This window comes from Bison bison, unplaced genomic scaffold (assembly GCF_000754665.1).
Source record: "Bison bison bison isolate TAMUID 2011002044 unplaced genomic scaffold, Bison_UMD1.0 scf7180017864380, whole genome shotgun sequence".
NCBI lineage: Eukaryota > Metazoa > Chordata > Mammalia > Artiodactyla > Bovidae > Bison > Bison bison.
In genome coordinates, this window is record NW_011494952.1 from 3,802,077 (window position 1) to 3,815,291 (window position 13,215).

General features: G+C 35.3%; 1 protein-coding gene and 1 pseudogene across 3 annotated transcripts in view; both read left to right on the forward strand.

Moving 5' to 3' along the window:
* Window positions 1-2,932, forward strand: part of RTKN2 (rhotekin 2) — a 112,397-nt gene extending 109,465 nt beyond the window's left edge. For all 3 annotated transcript variants that reach the window (XM_010857411.1, XM_010857413.1, XM_010857412.1), the window contains exon 12: window positions 565-2,932. In XM_010857411.1, the coding sequence (XP_010855713.1) occupies window positions 565-1,070 (506 nt within the window). In that variant the 3' untranslated portion in view covers window positions 1,071-2,932. The remainder of the gene's footprint in view (window positions 1-564) is intronic.
* A 9,017-nt stretch (window positions 2,933-11,949) lies between these two features.
* The window catches only part of LOC105001255, a 2,626-nt pseudogene continuing 1,360 nt past the window's right edge, over window positions 11,950-13,215 (forward strand).

Genomic DNA, 13,215 nt, shown 5'->3' on the forward strand with positions numbered 1-13,215 from the left:
ATGTAATTGACATAAATGTCTCCCATTTTTCCCAAGGAAAATCACCAAAGTGGTATTAAGGCTTCACTCTGTTTCCATGGGGGTTTTGTTTCGGACTTTTTCCCTATTACAAAGACTTTGCTGGTCTACAGGAAGGAATACTAATCCAGTTACATTTTCCTAGTTTACCTATCAGGGGTTTATAAAAGGGAATCCACTCTTACCTATAAGTCAGAATAGATTTTAAACCCAACAAAAGTTATTTAATAAATACTTAATCTGCAGAATTCAAAAAAATTCTGATGATGCTCAACTCCTTTGAAAACTGGATTTTCCACGTATATTTAGGAATATACTTATGCATGTGTGTGTATGTGTGTGTGTGCATGCATGCAGTACATGATCTTATTTTTTGGTTCCATTAGTATGGTTATTTTTACAAGTAAACATATTAAAAAAAAAAAAACTTATCCTGGTCTGGTTTGGATAACTATTATATAGATAACATAGTGGAATAACGTCCTTGGGTAAAGGGTTTACTGCTTCAGAATTTGTTCCATGTATTTTTTCTAATAATTATTACAGGCATTGATTCACCTATGAAACTTGAAAGTTTAACTGGTATAATACAAAAAAAAATTGAAGAGACAAATGGAGAGTTCCTAATTGGCCAGCATGAAGAAGCCTCATCTCCTTCTTGGGCCACACTGAAAAAGGTATTATCTCCTGCAAGCAAGCAGTTACATGAAGAGAAAGGGAAAAAGAGACGAGCTCCCCTTCCTCCTTCTGATAAAGTGCCATTCAACTTAAAAACACAGAGCAACAAAAATCAATTGGTTCAGGGCAACTGGGAAAAAACAAGTGTATCTCAGACCTCGCCTTTGGATACCAAACTGTCAACCCCAATGCATCACTTACAGAAACCGGTGGCTGCTCCTCGAAAACTTCTTCCTGCCAGGAAAAGTAGTTCAACTGATGGTGAACACACAGACACTAAAACCAGTATTGAAGCCAAGCCAGTACCAGCTCCAAGGCAGAAAACTATCAAAGACATTTTGGACCCTAGATCATGGTGGTGGACACAAGTATAGAAAACCCTTAATGTGTAAACATTTTAAAAATCTATAACTGTGAAGCTTAATTCAGAAGCACTGTAGATATAGTAATATGAATTATGTAGGTAAATATGATAGTGATAGTGATTTAAATCAATAATTAATAGGTATAAAAATATTTTATAATTAAGAAATGGATTTCTCTTTTATAATTTTCAGAATTATTTCTCTAGCAGAGCATAAGAGGCAGTTTCTAGACAATATCTCAATTGTTGGAAGGGTTAATTTATTCCTAAATTAGTACTACATGGTGAACAAGCACTAGGCAGAAGAAAGCATTAAAATTTCTTTGGGGAGAGATTGTCTAGTAATTTAAAATGTGTTAAATGAGAGCCATATTCTCATTGTGAGAATTTTAATCCTAATGGAATGTTTCAAAAGTTTCATTCAAACCACAAATTATAGAATCCACCCAAGAAGATTTCTTCTTAGCATTCTGGAATTCTCATCTAATAGTCCACTGGCTCTCATCTATTGTTTTACTCACTAGTTGACTGACCTTTCAAATTCCTGGGATAAATTTTGGAATATTAAATTCTTCATCTTTAAAGGGAATATGTAATGTGTTATTCAAAGTTGTTTCCTTGATGATCCCTGAAATGCTATTGACATTACCTTTCATATGTAAAGCAAAACATTTTTTAAGTTTAGGTAACAGGTAGATGAAATGTTCTTTACTTCCACTTTTCTATGCATGGTATTAATTTCCATTGTGACGTTGGCATTTGGGGAAATGAGTAGCTGTTAACACCTTAAAATTCATTTAATACTTATTTAAAAAGCAGATGACCTATTAAAAATACCAGAAAATTTGGCCGTGATAATTTCAGAATTAATCCTTCTAAAAATATTATTTAGATTTCCTTTTTCTAGCAGGGGTTGTGTCTGCTATTGATATTTGTCATTAAAGTCATATTATTACAATAATGACATTGGAATCATTTCCATAGGAGGTAATTTCCATAGCAACTAATCATAGTGACACAAACAGAATTATGAAATCAAGTGAGGAATAAATAGCAAAAGAATGAATACCTTAAAGGAACAAAAAAAACCTTTTTCTTAATAATTATGCTTCTTATAAATAAGAGCTGGACAGTTTTAAAAATCAGAATTTCCAAATAAAACAGTTTCCGTAAGCTGTCAGCAGCAGCACTAAAAATCTCAAATATCATTGTAAGAAATGAAAATATAAGAATTAAATTACTGCCTTGTATATAATCTCTAGAGATTTTTTAAAGCTCATAAGAACTCTATTTGAATCAGAATTACGTTATTACAAAGTAAAATGACTACTTCACAAAAAATAACATTAATTTAAATGGATCCCTTCATTATTTTTAGATAGCAGAGTCTTTTCTCATTTATGTAGCATGATGTAACTGCCAGGTTACTTTTGTGTTTGCCCAGGACTCCTAGTAAGAATTGGGACTCAAGGGAGTAGTGGTACAAAAGGTCTCTTGTGACTGGAGACACCAGGACAGACACAGCATTTGATGAGGAGGAAATCCTATATGCTTGCCTGATAAAATTTAGAGACAATGAAAACCTAAAAAGGTACGATTCATTTGTTTTTTCTAACTAGAAGGCTGTCATAAATCTCAGTTGTGATTGCCAATTCAGTAAATGACATATTAAAAATGTGAAGGATATTATTGTTTGAATTTTTATTTTTAAACCTCACTGCTGTTTTTGACAGCATTAATGACTCTTGTTGCCACTAAATTACTAAGCTAGAAGATGTGCAGGAAAAATTGTTTCTGAAACTGACATCTACGCATTCTTTTTTTGTTAAGTTAAAGCCTTCCTTAGAATAAACCAGTTTTAAAACTTCCAAATTATATTCTTGTTGTTTCTCCTTATGCATATTATTATCAAGAAGGATTCAAATGGTACAGAAACCAGAATTTGTTCTTAGAGAAATTACCTAGCAGTTGTGCCCTCAGTGGGCACTTTGAAATAAGGCTGAAGCCTTTCTTCCTAGAACCATTTAGATGAAGCCTGACCAAGGGCCATCTCCCCCAAAATTATTCAGACTGTTTCTGGGGTCCCATCTTTCTATATGTTACAAAGCCTTTAAAATCGGGTTGAAGTCTTAAGCTGTACTTCTGAGCTACTGCTCATTAAGTGTTAGTTCTTCCCACTCTCCATTCCCAGCAAAAGGTATGATACAAAGTTGGGGCTCCTTTCATCCCTCTCTTCCTCCCTCCTTTTCTTTCTTCCACAGTTAAAAAAAAAATCTAAAAATACTGAGTTAAACACTTTTTCAAGGAGTTTGCCAAAAGAACTATTTGTTTTCTCATTTTCCTAAACTGGAAGTTTATGACAGAGAAAAATATGCCACGTAATAAAAAACATTTCAGCTTTTTATGAGCTGACTTTTCACATTCCTTGTTTGTCCTTTTAATTTGCTTCTTGATATATGAAGACTGTAAATTTGAAACAAAGAGTTCACTGTCATATATTAATAATGTTATAATTGGAGAATCATAAATAGAATAGGTATTTTATGATATTATAATACAGATGATCTGATAATATCTTTAAAACTTAGATTTACATTTCAAGCCCTGAGATATAAATTACTTAAAACAGCATTAAAGTAGTATTTTAATTGCTACAAAGTAGTGAGCTTTTTATTAAAAATCTTGCAAGGACAGAGAAGGCATTTTGTTAATATAAATGCATACCTCCTAAGGTAAACAGACTTTCAAAATATCAGGCATGCCAACTCTTGATTAGTTTTGTTAAATCCTAACTGTCTGCCGTGCCCCCTGACTTCTTTTAAATGGACATGCATGCTTGTGGAAAACTAAATCCATTTATTATAAATGCCTTATCTTTACCCTTTAGGTCCTACTAAATATATTTTACCTGGTACTGTTTATTAAAATGGAAGCTGCCTTGATTTAGAGACAATTCATAGAAGGTAGGTTAAGCAGTCAAATATTTCTTTAGGCTTCTGTTCAGTACCTCAGCCACCTACTGAGAAGTTAATTAATTCAGTCCAAATGAAATTATAGGGCAGTTCGGTGCAATTTATGGTAAATGCCATTTGAATGCAGTCACCTGTGTTACCATGAACAAGGAGCAACCATACTAGACAGAGGTAAAATGCTGCACCATGAATGAGAGAAGTGGTTTGGCAGGAAAAATATTTGTCCCTGTGGTTAGAATTTGTCAAAACTGTCTTTTTAAAGAGTGAATTATCACACAGTATTTAAACTTTCGTGACCTTTTATATTCTCATAGTTGTCTTCAGTGTTCTATTGGTCTTAAACTTACGATGTAAGTAGAGTTGACTTTTTGCATTTACATTTCAAAGACACTCCTCTTTTTAAATGCTTACACATGTGTAACTGCATTGTTGCTAGTAATAGTTATAATGAAAATGGTCTCTTCTGTATCGTGCTTATTCTTGGTTAATACTAGGAATTTTGAATTCCTAAAAACAAGAATTTTTTGAATTTTTAAAAACAAGATTTCATTTGAAAATATTGTAGAATGTTATTTTCTGTGGCGTATTTGTATAATTGGCATTGTTTATAATTTTTACCTTTTTAATGTGGGTCAGGATTCTGGATTAAAAAGTATTAATTATGCACATACATATATTTAACTATTAGAAATTGATAAACCAAGGTCATGTGATTAAAACTTGTATACTTTAAAAGACTGATTCATGAAAACATTTTCTGGACTTTTTCCTTTAGGTATGTCCTCTAAACTGATAGAAGTAAACAGTGTTGTGAAATCAGGGTAAACAGAGAAAAGACATAGCCAGCAGCTGGTGCTAAGAAATGTACTCAAATGAACAAAGTACCTTAATGTTCAAATAACATAACTTTAACTATTAAAGAAATAGTAACCAACATTTTTATTTATCTCAAGATAGGAAAAATACCAATCTTGGTGTGTTTGATAGGCAAAATCATCTCCTATCTTGCTAAACTTGTGTTTTAAATGGCAGCAATTTGCTTTGAGAGATGTGGTAATCTCTTAATGTTAACTACTAAAGGAGAGAAATATTGAAAAGATATATATACATAATTATGCTTTGTCATAAACATGTTTCAAGATATCCAAATAGATAATTTTGTTGAAAATGGATACTTTCCTGAGTGTTGTATCAGGATATATTTTATTTTTATTTACTCAAAAGAAAACAAAATTTGGTTTTGTGAATGGATGTATCTTTGTTGAATTTAGCCAGTTTAGAAACATGTTTTCAGCTTAATTAGTTGGAGTGATTTTAATTTTACAGGGGAGAAAAAGTATTAAGTTATCCATCTATTAATCTTAAGTATTAAAACATTTATTTTATATTTATTACATGTAGAAATAGAAATATATATATCTATATATACACACATACATATGTGTCTGTACTCTGTCAAGTCTTCAATCCAGATATTTCCAATTAATTTTAAAAGATTCTTTAAAAATGTGCTGCCAGTGCTAGCAGAGTTAAAGTCCAAACCTTTCCCAATTTACAGGAACGACCGTGGCCTACTCGGTGCTCTCCTCCTGTAGTCCTCATCTTTGGACACGGCCTCAACAATCTGTGCTGTCCTCTCTTTATCTAGAATATCTTTCCTCTCCTCTTCTTCACACATTCTCCTCTCAACCCACAGTCAGCAGATTTTATTCATTTTTCCAAGAAGTAGCACCACTAAGTTCACAAAGGCTTTGTGCCCTTACACTCCTTCCTTTGTGCTCTATGTATACTCCATTTATAGCCTGAGTCCTTGTTTGTATTTTGTGTTCCCCTACATATTAATGTTATGTGCTGCTTCTGCATAACACATTATCATCAACTTAAAATCCTTTTCATTATCTAGCATTTCTTTATTTTTTCTCTTTTTATATTTTAAATTATGAAAGTATGGTAATACCTTTACAGAAGGAGGCTTGGAAAATACAGAACAGAGTTACATGTAGTTCCACTACATCTTATACTTATTTTTTTTAAGTAGATACATTAAAATTTTAGTTGGAGTTTCAATATCAAATCCTTAAAAATAAATAGAATGAATATACAGAAAAGTAGGATGTAATAGACCTGAAAATCGTCATGAACCAATTCAACATTTTTAAGCTTTATACAACTCACACAATGCTGCTGCTGCGCTGCTGCTGCTGCTGTGTCACTTCAGTCGTGTCCGACTCTGTGCGACCCCATAGACAGCAGCCAACCAGGCTTCCCGTCCCTGGGATTCTCCAGGCAAGAACACTGGAGTGGGTTGCCATTTCCTTCTCCAATGCATGAAAGTGAAGTTGCTTAGTCGTGTCCGACTCTAGCGACCCCATGAACTGGGGTAGAACTGGTAGACAGCAGCCTACCAGGCTCCTCCCTCCATGGGATTTTCTAGGCAAAAGGACTGGAGTGGGGTGCCATTGCCTTCTCTGTTTCACACAATAGTAGGATACAAATTCTATTCAAATTCCAATAGACTATAAGACACTGAAACATATCTATGGACTTAAGGTGCAAAACTTCCATGGTCTACAGGTATTGAAATCATACAGAGTGTGTTCTCTTAACACTGTAGAATTATGTTTAGAAATCAATATCGAAGATATTTGAAAGTAAGCCGCATATTTTCAAGTTCTATGTGACATTTACCAAGAGGGATCTTTGACTTAGCTGTTGAAAGCCTCAATAAAGTTAGAAGACTAAAAAAACAGTGTGATTGCAGAGAAGAAAGCATTTACATAAGAAATTAATATCAAAATGAGAAATTAATATCAAAGATACTTTAAAAACCACAGGTATTTAGAAATTAAGTGTCCACTTTTAAATGATGGGTGTATCTAAGAAGCTATAGATACACCCTTATAGAATATTTCAGTTGGAGTTTCAATATAAAATTCTCAAAAATAAATAGAATGAATATACAGAAAAGTAGAAGGATATAGTAGACCTGAAAATCAGAAAATATTTGTAACAACAAAAATAAAATTTATCAGAATTTATTGGGTGCAGCTGCAGCTGCTCAATGCAGTTAAATACAATGTGTAATCTTGAATAAGGAAGGTATGAAAACAAATAATGGATACTAGCATAAAATTTTGTGAAATTTGAACAAAATCTGTAATTTAGTTAATAATACTATATCACATGTTAATTTCCTGTTTTGTTTTGTTTTGTTTTACAACATAGCATTTCTTTATATTCTCGGAATTGGATTAGATGTTTCCAGCCTCATTCAATTTTTTTTTTAAATCATGAAGATAATAAACTTTCTAGTCTTTTAGCAGTAATAATAGATGTAAAATACATGGAACTATATCAAAGTTTTGAGTAAATATAAATTAGAAATCTGGCATTCTATTCATACTAAGTACAACAAGTGGAATCAATATGTCATAAATTTTTTTAGCCAGGCAAACATTCACAAGTTTTCTAAAATATATATATTATACATACCATTTATATATATGTATGTGTGCAAAAGCTTTTCTACTATGCTTGATACAGGCTTGAGAAAGAACAACAGCAAAAAAATAAAAAGAGAAATTGGAAAACATAAGCTAAATGAAACGGTAAAACAATATGAAATAGAAAAAGTAAAACAAACGAGATAAAAGTAAAAGACCATCATATAGTCCAGTTGTTTTTAAACATGGATGCTCATTAGAAACAAATCTAGAGCTTTGGAGAATAAAAGCAATACTTGGGCATTTGCATTTTTCAAAAATTCCAAAATAATTCTGGTATGCATCTGGATTTTAAAAAATGATTACAGTTTTTTTCCACGAAATCGTAGTTTTAGTGATATAGAATTCTGTTATTTTCTCTTGACTGTTAATACAATGTTCAGTGCAGTTCAGTTCAGTGGCTCAGTTGTGTCCGACTCTGCGACCCCATGAATCGCAGCACGCCAGGCCTCCCTGTCCATCACCAACTCCCGGAGTTCACTCAAACTCACGTCCATCAAGTTGGTGATGCCATCGAACCATCTCATCCTCTGTCGTCCCCTTCTTCTCCTGCCCCCAATCCCTCGCAGCATCAGAGTCTTTTCCAATGAGTCAACTCTTTGCATGAGGTGGCCAAAGCACTGGAGTTTCACCTTTAGCATCATTCCTTCCAAAGAAGACCCAGGGCTGATCTCCTTCAGAATGGGCTGGTTGGATCTCCTTGCAGTCCAAGGGACTCTCAAGAGTCTTCTCCAACACCACAGTTCAAAAGCATCAATTCTTCGGCGCTCAGCCTTCTTCACAGCCCAACTCTTATATCCATACATGACAACTGGAAAAACCATAGCCTTGACTAGACGGACCTTTGTTGGAAAAGTAATGTCTCTGCTTTTGAATATGCTATCGAGGTTGGTCATAACTTTCCTTCCAAGGAGTAAGCGTCTTTTAATTTCATGGCTGCAGTCACCATCTGCAATGATTTTGGAGCCCAAAAAATAAAGTCTGACACTGTTTCCACTGTTTTCCCATCTATTTGCCATGAAGTGATGGGACCAGATGCCATGATCTTAGTTTTCTGAATGTTGAGCTTTAAGCCAACCTTTTCACTCTCCACTTTCACTTTCATCAAGAGGATTTTTAGTTCCTCTTCATTTTCTGCCATAAGGGTGGTAACATCTGCATATCTGAGGTTATTGATATTTCTCCTGGCAATCTTGATTCCAGCTTCTGCTTCTTCCAGCCAGCGTTTCTCATGATGTACTCTGCATATAAGTTAAATAAGCAGGGTGACAATATACAGCCTTGACGTACTCCTTTTCCTATTTGGAACCAGTCTGTTGTTCCATGTCCAGTTCTAACTGTTGCTTCCTGACCTGCATATAGGTTTCTCAAGAGGCAGGTCAGGTGGTCTGGTATTCCCATCTCTTTCAGGATTTTCCACAGTTGATTGTGATCCACACAGTCAAAGGCTTTGGCATAGTCAATAAAGCAGAAATAGATGTTTTTCTGGAACTCTCTTGCTTTTTCCATGATCCAGCGGATGTTGGCAATTTGATCTCTGGTTCCTCTGCCTTTTCTAAAAGTGAATAATATTTGTATAATCACAATAGTAAAAGATGTTTATCAGTTTTTACACCAATAGCCAGACAAAAATTAAAGATAATTACAATTGCAAGCCATAATGGAAACATGATTAACTTAATATAAAATAATTACATACAATTTAGGTGATTAGATAGAGTGATGTGGTAAATGGAAGTCCATACATGCATGTGTGTTTTCATCTGCCCAGCCTGTCTATAGATCTTTTGGTTGATGCATTTAATCCATTTATACTTAAGGAATTGTTTATATGTATGATTCTCTTATCATTTTCTTAATTGTCTTCGGTTTATTCTGTGTGGGTCTTTCCCTTCTTTTGTGGTTCCTGCCTGAAGAAGTTCCTTTGGCATTTGTTGAAAAGCTGGTTTGGTGGTGCTGAATTCTCTTAACTTTTGCTTGTCTGGAAGGCTTTTAATTTGTCCATCAAATCTGAACAAGAGTCTTGCTGGGTAAAGTATTCTTGGTTGTAGGTTCTTCGCTTTCATCACTTTAAATATATTGTAATTCACCTTTCTTTAAGTTAGAAATCTGTATGAGTTTCAGTGGGTTCTCTGCTTAGGATACCACAAAACTCATATCAAGGTGTCAGCCAGGCTGGACTGTAATCTAGATGCTCTTGGGAAAATCTGCTTCCAGTCTTTTTCAGATTGTCATCAGAATTCCATTCCTCATGCTTGTTAATTGGCCAGGGGTCACTCTCCATTCCCTATATGTGGACCCTCAGTCTTCAAAGTCAGCAGTAGCTCATTAAACCTGACACATCCAAATTCTCCTTCAGGAGGATTTGAATCTCTCTGTCCAATCAGCTAGAGAAAGTTGCTTTTTAAGGGCTCATGTAGTTAGATATAGCACATCAGGATAATCTCTCTTTTGATTAATTCAAGGTCTACTGATTAGTAAGCTTAATCACATTTGGAAAAATCTCTTGACTATGATATAGTCATGGGCATGATGTCATATTAATAGGGCAGGAAATCTTGGAAGCCATTTTAAAATTCTACCTACCCCAAGCTAGATTTTTCAAGGGCAGGGAGCATGTCTTATTTGACTTTTAACCCTGTCATGATAATAATGAGGGAGAATGATTATGTATTTATTATGTGTAAAGTATTATGCTAAGCATGTGACTTAACTCATTTAATCCTTAAATAGTTCTCATAGTGACCCCACTAAACAAATGTAATGTAGAAGACTTGCCCTAGGATAATTGTGATTATTAAATAAGATAATGCATGTAACGCATAGCCCAGGGCCTGGCATATGTTCTTCCATTGTTTTTATAACTTGACACATAGCATGTAACAAATATAGGAATATATAGGAAATATAGGTACAAAAAAGAGGAATGAGAAGAAAGAGCTGGTACTTGTGTGTGTGATATGTGTACATACATACAGATGTATCATTTTAAAAGAAAGGATAACTCCTGCCTTATTTTCACTTTATGCTTGATGAGAGCATACTGGAATTACAGTGCATGACAATTTATTTGTCGTGTTGTTTAGTTGCTAAGTCATGTCCAACTCTTTCGACCCCAGGGACTGTAGCCCACCAGGCTCCTCTGTCCATGGGATTTCCCAGGCAAAAATACTAAAATGGGTTGCCAATTGAACCTCTGACTCCTGCCTTCCAGGCAGATTCTTTACTGCTGAGCCACGAGGGAAACCCATGAACAAAAATTTAAAAGATACTTAACATATGTCCATATTCTTATTGTCCTTCTAATAAAACTCAGAGTTTATAAAATTAAAAAAATACGTATTCTTGAGAAGTGCACAGTTTAGTTGGTGGGATCAACTATAAGAGACTATTGGTATGGCTTACTGCTTAAATTTGCCTGCCTCATATATATACATAACCAGTCTTCCCAGGTGGCTCAGTGGTAAAGAATCCACTTACCAATGTAGGACACACAGATTTGATCCTTGGGTCGGGAAGATCCCCTGGAGAAGGAAATGGCAACCCATTCTAGTATTCTTGCCTTAAAAATTCCATTGACAGGATCCGGCAGGCTACAGTCCATGGGTTCGCAAAGAGTCAGGCGTGACTGAGTGACTGAGCACGAGTATATATAATAAATATATCTGTATACAGACACTTATAACAGTTTCTACCTACCATCAACGAACTTAACAAATCAGTTGAAAAGATTAAAACATAAAACAATGATGGGTACTATAAAAGAACAATCACAATAATAAGATTATGCATCTGATTTTAAGTGCTGTGAGAGATCCACAGGGAGTATGACAACTTGTACATAGCAATTTTTCAACAAGTGCAGAAGGCCTTTGTATCTTTTTACTACTAAAATGATGAATTAAGCAGTGTACAATTACATACTATGAATATCTTTGATGTCAGAATATATCACAAAAAGATTTTTCAAATCTAGGAGAAATAAGTAGAAGTCAATTTATTCAACAGGCTATAGGAGTTTAATTTTATACCATTCAAATTTAAAGGAGATGAGTTGTCATGGAAGTTTGTAGAAAGGAATTATTGGATAGGGCGGTTAACCTACTGTTAAGGCAAGAATCAACAAGCAGATTGGTACGGCTGAAGGAAAAATGGAAGTAGGGAAAGGTTACCATCTGCTGGACCATGAGCAAGGCGCTAATGCCAGCTCAAGAAAATAAGTCAAACTAAGTAGGACTCTTGGACACTCATGGGCAAGTCTGGGTCAGTCTCTTGTGGGGTCACTGCTCCCTTCTCCTAAGTCCTGGTGTTCACAGGGTTTTGTTTGTACCCTCCAAGAGTCTGTTTCCCCAGTCCTGTGTAAGTTCTAGTGGCTCTATGATGGGGTTAATGTCGACCTCCTCCAAGAGGGCCTATGCCATATGCCATACCCAGGTTGCTCCCAGAGCACCTGTTCCTTCGGCAAGCCACTGCTGACCCGTACCTCCACAGAAAACAAACACTCAAAGGCAGGTCTGGCTCAGTCTCGAGGTTCTCCTGGTGTGCACCTGGAATGTTAGGTCCATGAATGAAGGCAAGTTGGAAGTGGTCAAACAGGAGGTGGCAAGAGTGAACATCGACATTTTAGGAATCTGAAGTAAAATGGAAGGGAATGGGTGAATTTCATTCAGATGACCATTATATCTACTACTGTGAGCAAGAATCCCTTAGAAGAAATGGAATAACCATCATAGTCAACAAAAGAGTCCATAATGCAGTACTTTGGTGCAATCTCAAAAATGACAGGATGATCTCTGTTTGTTTCCAAGGCAAACCATTCAATATCACAGTAATAAAAGTCTGTGCCCCAACCAGTAATGCTGAAGAAGCTGAAGTTGAATGGTTCTGTGAAGACCAACAACCTTCTAGAACTAACACCCTCAAAAGACATCCTTTTCATTATAGAGGACTGGAATGCAAAAGTAGGACATCAAGAGATACCTGGAGTAAAATAGGCAAATTTGGCCTTGGAGTACAAAATGAAGCAGGGCAAAGGCTAATGGAGTTTTGCCAAGAGAACACACTGGTCATACTAAACACCTTCTTCCAACAACACTAGAGAATACTCTACACATGGACATCACCAGATGGTCAATACTGTAATCAGATTGAATATGTACTTTGCAGCCAAAGATGGAGAAGCTCTATACAGTCAGTAAAAACAAGACCAGGAGCTGACTGTGGCTCAGAACATGAATTCCTTGTTACCAAATTCAGACTTAAATTGAAGGAAGTAGGGAAAACCACTAGACCATTCAGGTATGACCTAAATCAAATCCCTTGCGATTATACAGTGGAAGTGACAAATAGGTTCAAGGGATTAGATCTAACAGAGTGCCTGAAGAACTATGGATGGAGGTTCATGACTTTGTACAGGCAGTGAACAAAACCATCGCCAAGAAAAAGAAAAGCAAAAAAGGCAAAATGGCTGTCTGAGGAGCCCTTACAACTAGCTGTGAAAAGAGAAGTGAAAGGCAAAGGAGAAAAGGAAAGATACACTCATTAGAATGCAGAATTCCAAAGAATAGCAAGGAGAGATAAGAAAGCCTTCCTCAGCGATCAATGCAAAGAAATAGAGGAAAACAATAGAAAGGGAAAGACTAGAGATCTCTTCAAGAAAATTAGAGATACAAAGGGAACA